General features: G+C 39.4%; 1 protein-coding gene across 4 annotated transcripts in view; it reads left to right on the forward strand.

Annotated features, from left to right (window-relative positions):
- The window catches only part of LOC119361749, a 33258-nt gene that overhangs the window by 15479 nt on the left and 7058 nt on the right, over positions 1-10721 (forward strand). For all 4 annotated transcript variants that reach the window (XM_037626892.1, XM_037626891.1, XM_037626893.1 and 1 more), the window contains 3 exons: positions 1009-1195; positions 1360-1409; positions 9576-9658. In XM_037626892.1, coding sequence (XP_037482789.1) covers positions 1009-1195; positions 1360-1409; positions 9576-9658 — 320 coding nt within the window. The remainder of the gene's footprint in view (positions 1-1008; positions 1196-1359; positions 1410-9575; positions 9659-10721) is intronic.

Consider the following 10721-nt stretch of genomic DNA (forward strand, 5'->3'; position numbering starts at 1 on the left):
CACATGGTCATGTGCTATGGGGAGTGGGGGTGTCCATCACACCCGGTGGAAAACAAGTTTCATTGCACATGGTGTGTTCTGCAATGTAATGAGTAACACATCAGATTTATTTCCTCATATTTTAAGCCCACAATATTTTCTCATATATTAAATTTAAAAATAATGCACATATTGCATACTCAAATATTCCAAACATATCCAACATATGTTCAAGAACCATATGAACAAGCATCGAAACTAGAAACACAATAGTACTTCATGATTGGCATATAAAACCTTCTCCATCAATACCATCCTATATGGTAAAAAGATAGTCGAAGGACATTCAGCTTGGTGAAGAAGTAGTAGAAGTGGAAGGCCTAAATTGTGTCCTCCTTGATGTCAATGGGCCACAGAACTTGAGTCCAACCCCTTGTGATGATCATCAATCTATTGTTCCCAATTGAATTGTTGAAGGCTTCAAAATCAACACCATGTTTTCTGTAAAATATTCCGTACACTCATTAGCAAGTTATTTTGGTGGTAATCCTTAGTGAAATGTTTTCGAAATTAATGGGGAAAAATATTCAGATATTATTGTCTCAATATTCATTCCGCGTAAGAAAAGACAAGGTAGCTAGTTTGTTCGTAACATATTGATACCAGCAAGAATGCATGTTGCGTTCATCATCACTCAAACATAGAGTTTGATATCCACTTTAGCATGTTCTCATAGTTTCTATGGGGAAGTATGTGACCGGAGTATTTAGTGGGATAATAATATCTAAATTATATTTTGATTTAACTTCGTTTAGTTGGATTCCTATGTTTTTCCTAATCATCTCAATGAAATGTGAAATTTTATTGAATTTATGTGTTCTTCAATCCTATGTTTTGCACATGCAATCATATTATTTTCTTACGTTTTTCTCATCTCTACATTTCCTCAATCTTTCAAAGCAAACAATCCCTTTCATTTTATTTTATTATCCATATGATGAGTGTTATGTTTCCCATCTAACTTCTTAGTAACTGAAACTGATCTGGGGGGCGTTGGAGATAAAGGGACACATACTGAGTCTACAGTAGAGGTTACACTTAGCAAGTTTCCAGAAGAACGCCATATAAAATTTGAGATCTCAGAGGAAGGCTTTGACGACCAATTTGGAATTCAAGGAAGGAACACATGGGAAGATGATAACATGGAAGCTACCAGGTACTGATTATATACAAAAATGTATTCTACTTCTACGTCATGTCCTTTCCTTTAATATTTATTCCCTTGAGTCGAGCCCACAAACCGACTTTCCTATGTGCCCTATTACCCTGCATGCTTGAGCTTTCTTTTCAATGAGAAAAATAAATGTTTCTTTTGATCAGGACTTCTGTGCCACTAGTTTCCATTTCATATCCACAAGATTCATGGGCAGGTGATCTTTTTGTTAATTTATGTATCACTTTCATATCGATGCACATGTTTCGTTTGACAAAAGTTTCATAGACAAACTTTTCTATCTATATTACTCTAGGGAATATCCTAGTTTACAAAAAAAATGGGCTTCCATGTGGTGGATAATTGTGGGATGGTTAGGGTGGATAATATATTGGTGGGAATAAATACACCTAAGCTTGGCCATTTCGGCAAGAAGCAGGTTGTCTTAGGGCAATGGGAGAGGTGGGGTGGTATTGAGTGTAGTGGTTGATTCTCCAATTCTTACTTCCTAGGATATAGGCATTATAAAGCCAGCTTAAATAACGTAAACCAAGCACTAAGCATAACTGGGGGATCTAAGCATAACTGCTTTTTTTAAAGTATTCCCTTTGTTTATTTTTACTCCGCATATAAGATTTGTCTTTAGTTGAGCTTCGTAAACCTTGCACATGATGCATCGAATTTTTCCCCTATAAACTTGGTATAACATTACGAAGTTTCATCTAAGACAAATCTTATGCACGGAGAAAAAAATAAATGGAAGGAGTATTCTATAATCATCAAGTGAATACAAATTAATATACCTAGCATCAACGCTGTGGACAACATGAACATAAGATGCTAAAAGCATAAAAGACCAGTAGTATGACCCCAACCATCATCATCTTGAAAGAAAGCACCACCTAGCAGCTTATAATTGGCTTCATGGTGAAACAACATATTCCACAACAAACTGGAAGACAAACTGTCAACCATCACTTCTATCAAGAAGAGTGCCACTGAGTCTTGTATCCAAGTTTTCCACCATAAGACAAAGGCATATGGATGTCTAAGAAATTATCATTCTCCATGGACAAATAGGAGAGGTTCCAAAAATCTTAAACTATGCATCAACACCCTCTGGCTGAAGCATTAAAGTCAGCTGGAAGGTTTCATCCCATAGAAGGAACGTAAAGTGGATGTGCCAAGCTAGAATCTCAAGACAAGACCTCTAACAAATTGAAGGAAACTGATAGACGCCACCATCTCTGTATCCCCATCTCAGCGTTTTCACCCAACATGGGCATCATGCCACGCTCATTAATATTGCATGAGAGAAAAAGAAAGCACATGATGGGGCTGAAACAACCATGATAGGCGTAAATGGAGCAATTACTACAATGGTATGGAAATAATGAAGGTGGTGAAATTCACATATTAACAGTGTCCAGAGTACTCGTGGTTTTGTCATACCACCCATCGTGCCTAGTATAAAATATTTTTGTAGTGGGGATTGTCGTAAATAATAATGCTTAGATAATAGGCTGCTAGCAGTGCAACTCTAGTTACATTGTCTCTCAATAGCCTAACTAGTTTGCACAATACACATACAAAATACATTGTACCAGTGCAACTCTAGGGCTAGCAGTAAAAAATTTGACAACAATTGATACGCATTTCACAAATTGATATCGACTAGTTTGCCATATTCATAACATGAACCATTGTGATGTCGTAACTCACCACTTATCAGCAATACCTTCAACTTCTGGAATCGTCAGACTATGCTCCTAACCCTCCTATTCTACTTGTAAGCGAAGGAAAATTTCTCAGCTCCCTCATTATCTAAGAACATCCAACATTTGAGTCCCTTGTTAGCTCCATATTGTAAATTATCCAAAGCATACTAAAGGTCATGTGTTCCCATCAAGGTTTTTTCGCAATACCGTGTTTCTTGTAGAGCGCAAAAAGCCATTTTTGGGAAAATCTGAGATGTTTTGAATTTTTTGCCTGAAAAGCTCAAATGGATTTGGAATTTAAATATATTTATTGTCAAATCATAATTAGTTTAACCCATTATGTAGACAAAATTCTTTGTGTTCCACCACCTCCATCCAGGTTTATTAGCCATCCTCATATTTTGGGTCAAAGTTTGACCACTATACAACTAACAATGTACTTGCTTCATTCCTAAATATAAGAATTTTTAGATATTACAATATGGACTTCATAGGGAGAAAAATTAGTGAATCTACACTCTAACCTATGTCTATATACACCCATATGTAATCCATATTGAATTCTCTAAAAAGACTTACATATAGGAATTGAGGGAATATGATTTATGTGCTAGACAAAATAAACTTTGGATTTGTATTCAAAAAAGGATTTCCACCATCTACTTTTCGTAAAATATAGTTTATAGTTTATTAGTTAATTTTATGGTCAAAGTTTGACACCATATACATGGGACCAATAAACTAAGATGGAGGGAGTAGTCGTTAGCAAAACTTGTTTACTTCAAAGGAAACTCATGAGTTCGATTTATCGCTTTTGCACCAAGACCAATAAATTAGAAGGGAGATTATTTCCCTTCAACTTTTAGTAGATAGGTTGCACCACATACCAATAGGTCGGGAGTTGGGTTATGATAAAACATGCATACGAGCACTATTTTGATAATGTTCTGGGTGTTCTTATAGTGCGGAATTTTTGCGGTGGTCACCAAATTTTTTGGCAACCGGTGTGTTACTGGAAACTTCAACGGGAAAAATGCATCTAGGCAGTTGAACTTTTCGTATGGTGTTGGGAATCTCTAATCGATCCTCTATAATTTAGAGGAGGATTAAGCCCAGTATCTTTAGTGGAGGATAATTTTGCTGCACTTAAGGTGGCTGGACCTAACTGATCCTCTGTATTTTTTTCTCAATTCTTTAGCCTGGCCGCATATATTTCAAACAATTGCATAGTATATCATCAATTGTCTTGATACAAGCAATTCAAATTAAAAACTTTAGATAGTTCATCCAAAAGGCACCACCATTGATTAAGTTCGATCTGAAATCACCACAACATAGCATGTTATCGCACATTGAGCCCAACCAAAGGCATGCAAATTAAAACACAATCCTAATGAAAGAAATCAAGATCACCACCATCCACATGGCCACCACTACCATCATCCCCACCTCCATCCACAAGTCCACCACCACCATTCCAAAGAGACACCTCAGTTTAGATCTAGATCTAGATCAACGAGTGAGCTCCTAATTTTTTTGCCATGGCATCCATTGTGTTCGATACATGAACATTATAGCATGTTCTTTGGCCTTCTTCTTGTTCACAAGCCTCTCCTCGTTCAGTGCAAGCATATGCTCCCCCACCTTCGAATTCCTCTCTTCAGCCGGCAACTTTGAACACAATTTCCTGTCCTCTAACAACTTCATATCATTCCATCTGCCTTATGTACTTCGCTATCGGCCGACAAGGCTTTCTTGGTCTTAATCATGTCCGCAAGATCTTCTTTGTATGTGCGACCAAATGCTCTTCTTCGCTTTCTCTCTTTTGCAATCTTGTTACCATTTGGTCTCTTGTTGGCATCTTCATTAGCATCGTTGTCAACCTCCAAAGACAACAAGGATCCGATCATGTTTTTGTTACCCTACAAGAAGAAGCAATAACCAAACAATGCACCCACCAAAATTAAAATACAATTCTCTTTACGTTGATGGCATTTCATCGAGCACTTCATCGCCATGACTCTTGGTGATAGCAGTGGTGGACCCGATAGAGGAGTTTGACTCTTCCACTTCTTCCATTGCCCTTTGTACTTCTTCCAGCAATTGAGATCCACGTTAAGGAAGAATATCTCGCTCGTGCTATTTTTGCGAGAAAATTGCTCAACTTTTTCCAATGATGTGTGATTGAGTAAGGTCTTATTAAATACTCCCTCCGTTCCTAGATATAGGGTGTATAGTTTTTGGCATGGAAATTAAAGAACACATGTGGAGGAAAAATTTCACAAGTTTTGGGCGAGATTACACCTGACTAATTGACATGAGGAAATAGACGAGCTTTCCCGATATACGGAAATGTAATCAAATCCCTAAAAAAATTATCCAAACAAGTGGTGCATTGCAATACACCTTATATTTCGGACTTTTTCTCAAAAATCTATACACCTTATATCAAGGAACGGAGGGAGTATGTGTTATGACATATCTTTTCTAATTGAATTAAATGAGAGCTTTAATTCCCAAATGGCGGATGCGCTAGAGGAGTGGTTGTAGTGGTGGCCAAAGATAGGGTACGATCCGCAAGCAAGGACGAGGTACCAGAGCCACCTTCTTATTTTTCTTATTTGCTACCATACATTCTCGATGAGGGCTGGTGCAGTCGATGTCTTCTTCCTAGCTCACTTGTCAGCAGCTAAAGTAGGGGGACGACAACCTTCCATCACCAGAAATGCGGTGGGATTGCCACCGACCTTGCTGCCGGCGGTGATTCTGGTTGAAGGAAATATGCCTCAGAGGCAATGATAAAGTTGTTATTTTATATTTCCTTAATCATGATAAAGGTTTATTATTCATGCAAGAATTGTATTGGTCGAAAACTTAAATACATGTGTGAATACAAAAACAAATACTGTGTCCCTAGTATGCGTCTACTAGACTAGCTCGTTGATCAAAGATGGTTAAGGTTACCTAACCATAGACATGTGTTGTCATTTGATAACCAGATCACATCATTAGGAGAATGATGTGATGGACAAGACCCATCCGTTAGCTTAGCATAATGATCGTTCAGTTTTATTGCTATTGCTTTCTACATGTCAAATACATATTACTTCGACTATGAGATTATGTAACTCCCGGATACCAGAGGAATACCTTGTGTGCTATCAAACATCACAATGTAACTGGGTGATTATAAAGAGGCTCTACAGGTATCTCCAAAGGTGTTTGTTGAGTTGGCATAGATCGAGATTAGGATTTGTCACTCCGAGTATCGGAGAGGTATCTTTGGGCCCTCTCGGTAATACACATCATAAGCTTGCAAGCAAACGACTGAGGAGTTAGTCACGAGGTGATGTATTACGGAACGAGTAAAGAGACTTGCCGGTAACGCGATTGAACTAGGTATGAAGATACCAACGATCAAATCTCGGGCAAGTAACATATCGATGGATAAAGGGAATTACGTATGTTGTCATGATGGTTCGGCCAATAAAGATTTTTGTACAATATGTAGGAGCCAATATGGGCATCCAGGTTGCGCTATTGGTTATTGACCATAGAGGTGTCTCGGTTATGTCTACATAGTTCTTGGACCCATAGGGTCCGCACGCTTAACGTTCGACGACGATAGAGTATTATATGAGTTATGTGATTTGGTGACCGAATGTTGTTTGGAGTCTCGGATGAGATCATGGACATGATAACGAGTCTCGAAATGGTCGAGAGGTAAAGAATGATATATATAGGATGATGGTATTCATACATCGGAAGTGATTCAGATGGTATGGGGTACTTATTGGGTCACCGGAAAGGAGTTTCGGGCACCCCCGGCAAAGATATGGGCCTAATGGGCCAAAGGGGGAACAGACCAGCCCTTGGTGCGCCCCTTCTTTGGACAACAGGCCCTAAGGGAAGGAAAGGGGGGAGGGCTAGCCCCTCCTTCCTTTCTGTCTCATGGGAGAAAGGAAAGGAGGGGGGGGGGGCACCACCCACCCCTGCCTTTCCCTCGCGCCTATATAAGGAAGGGGAGGGGCGCGGCTTGGGAGGGACTCCAAGTAGGAGGAATCCTACTTGGACGCCTCTTTTGGCTGCTCCAACCTCCCTCCCACCTATATATATGTGGGGAGGAGGCGCAACACAAGGACACAACATTGTCTTAGCAGTGTGCGGTGCCCCCGTCCACCGTTTACTCCCTCGGTCATATTTTCGTAGTGCTTAAGCGAAGCACTGTGGAGATCACATCACCATCACCGTCACCACACCGTTGTGCTGCCGGAACTCATCTACTACCGCGCCGTCTTGTTGGATTAAGAAGGCGAAGGACGCCGCCGAGCTGAACATGTGTAGAACGCGGAGGTGCTGTGCATTCGGTACTAAATCGGTTGGAGCACGAAGAAAGTTCGAATACATCAATCACATTGTGAAACGCTTACGCTTACAGTCTATGAGGGTACGTACACACACTCTCCCGTCATTGCTATGCATCTCCATGGATAGATCATTGCATGTGCGTAGAAAATTTTTGTTTTCCATGCAACGTGTCCCAACACTCGTGGGGTGGCCCAGCGGAGGTTTTTAGTGGCCAATCTAATTTCTCGTGCATGCGGCCGTGGGAGGGTTGTTTCGGGCAGCGACAGGCCGGTGGTGGTGGCTAGTAGTGGCGGAAAGGTCTTGCCTCTCCATCCTGGACTGAATCGGGGGCATTGGTGGTGGCTGCGGTGACTATATGGGCGACGGCGGCGGGAAGGGGTGGCCCCTCGAGCGGGAGAAGGGGGGTCTTGAAAGTTTTGCTCTCCATGGCTTCGGTCGAGTATTTTGAGAGACTTTGCCGAACTTTTTGTCCCGAGGAAGATAATTTATCCTCCTCTACCGTTAGCCAGTTCAGTTACATCCAGTTAGCCTGCTTTTATCCTCCAATAAACAAGTATGGGGGGATCAATTTGAGATGCCCTTATGCAAATCACCATTCAAGGACACCTTGATGATGCCTCGAGACAAAACAAGAAAGACTCAGATTTTTTTTCTTCAGGTGAGACACGCCCCGATGAATATATGATGTATGTATCTGAACTCATAATGGTGCTCATGCTAATCATTGCTCGTAAGAACAAAATGGGAAGTGCCCTCTGACTAATCCTTTGCATGCGACCGGCTGGGTCGGGTTTTTGGACGACCTTGTAAAGTCTGACTAAACCAAGCCCGAAGACTCAAATTCCAGCGTGAATGTTGTTTTCGAGTGTTGAAATATGCAAGACTGATCTGAACGACAGAAGCCCCATTCAGACTATCTTTTGGAGTGCAAAACAATGACGCCCCACCTCACTTGATCCTTATGGGACGAGCTCAGACCGTGTCATTGGACCAGGTTGCCCATGCCCAGCTCTACCTCCGACCCTTGATAAGCCGAGCATGAATTCCCGGCGTAAAGGATAGCTAGGGGCTATAAATAATAAGGGCACAGATCCCCAACCATGGTTGGGAGGATATGCATGATTTGCACACCATCCCTCACTTCATGATACTGCTAGGATGTCTTCCCTCAATTACAAGAGTGGGGCTCGGGGATGAGGAATCGAGGATTTCGTTTCATTGGCCTTGTGAGAATGACATTTTGTAATTATTAATTTTGCTATTATTTTATAGTGCAATTACTGTAAGATCCTACCAGTGAGATTTAGAGACATTATATAATTGGATAAATAGATTTTATGCCCACACCACGAGTGTTTCGTTCACTTCCCCATTTGTGAATCCCCTCACGACTACTCAATCTTTATCCTGATACTCCCGTGGAAATTTACGATAAGACACTATGGCACAACTTGTTAGCGGCCTAGGTAGGGAACAAGCAATCGAATTCTCATAAAAGAGGATGTGAGACGAAGGGGTAGAAATCCGTTCTGGCCCGTGAAAAATTACACTGATAGACTAGGTGGGGCGAGGGGAACACATGCTATATAGGAGTGGAGATAACTTTGGTAATTTATGGTGAATCAAGCTCACAGTTTGAGATTTGACAATAATTTCCACAGAACTATTTATGGCATACTGTCTAGGATTTAATTGTCCTCTTCTTGGCCTTCTCTTTCATGGCGGACTATAAATTTTGCGAAACAATTTAAGATAATATGTCTATGATTTTAAGATCCTATATCAAGGATATCTTTGAAACCTTTTATGCTTGATCAGAACATATTTTTCTGATAAAGGACCTTTTCTCTGAACTGTTATATCGAGCTGATAAAATTGTACTGAGGTAATATCCGGCCAACACATAACAAGGTGGATACAACCAGCACGTGTAAACTAGTAAAACATTATACAAATAAAATGAATGAGAAAAACAGCCTAGGACGGAGAAGGTCTTACACAAATATAATATTTTGGTTACATCGCTTATTCTCATTTGCTATGATATGATGCACACTAATTGGTAGAACCATAAGAAAATAGTTGGCGCCTTATGTCGAAATACTGACACTTTCTACTTTACATATGCTCAACATCTCTTTAGCACAATAATGTTTGAAAATTGTCTATGACAATCACCAATCTATTTCCATATTTCATATCCTTTAATACACAAATTGTCGCAAATTATATTTTTTTGTATAATACAATAGCATGTGAGTTCTATATAAATAAATAGTAACAAACAATACTTGCAGAATTTGAGAACATTATCACTGAGAAGGAAAACGAAGCCAAGAAAGTTGACAGCAAGCTAGTAATAACAATGGAAGATGGTATGGTAAGTACTTTCACGGAACACAAGGATCACCCTACTAAATGCAATATTTTATTTTCATGGGTCAATATTAGTTTGATCAAGTATAAGTCATATAATTCCTATGTGCTTTGTCTGGACTGCGATGTTGAGTGTCTCGGCTGCAATGTTACTAGAGTGTGGGTTGTCTATTATATTGCTAAAAAATAACCAAACAAACCGCTACTCTCGTCCATATATGATAACATATCCCCACAATTGATTCCAAGTCATAAAGGTTGAACTTAGCAGCTAGTGTCAATATTTATATTTGTATTAAAGGAGGCATGTCCAAATCCAAAATCAGCCTAAATCATACATGAAAGCTTGCATGGGATGATGTCATAAAAAATGTCATCAAGTCAGCATTTCTTTTAGAGAATCAAGTCAACAAATTTACTCTTTCTCGTTTGCTTTATATATTTTCCATCCGAACTACAAATTAGGCCAACACCTTGTCCATTTTTATTGGCAAAACAAGCCAGAAATGATGGAAATATTCAAAATGGAATTTAATGATGTAAACCATGAGAGGAAATTTACTTAATCCACTTGAATGGTTGGGTAGTTTACTTGAACCATGATGTAAACCATTGACTTGGCGTACTGTCATCGTTAACAACACAATGTTGATATGTCTATCATCAATTGATGAAGTTTGGGTCATTTCAAATTGACTTTCAGTGATGTGGCATCTAAATGCTAGTAAAATCACCGCCATATATTTGTCATCTACGCAAACAAGATTATTTTAAATACCAAACGTTACTACAATTATTTAGAAAGATTGGTGAAGATAGCAAAAATAGAAAAATTGCAAAATGTTGCATTGAAAAATTATATAAGAAGAACTTATTATGAGTTCAGACATAAAAAATTAAAATAAAAAATTACTGAAACTAGAAATTTAATTGAAAAGGCACATTACTGAAATGTATTAGAAAAACAGTTATACAGTCCATGCATGGTGAAGACCTAGCCTAAAATGTAGGTGATGTATCGCTCGAAACTTCTGTGTTAATTATGTTGTTACCCTTGGTGAGGGAAA

This window comes from Triticum dicoccoides, chromosome 2B (genome assembly GCF_002162155.2).
Source record: "Triticum dicoccoides isolate Atlit2015 ecotype Zavitan chromosome 2B, WEW_v2.0, whole genome shotgun sequence".
Classification (NCBI taxonomy): Eukaryota; Viridiplantae; Streptophyta; class Magnoliopsida; order Poales; family Poaceae; genus Triticum; species Triticum dicoccoides.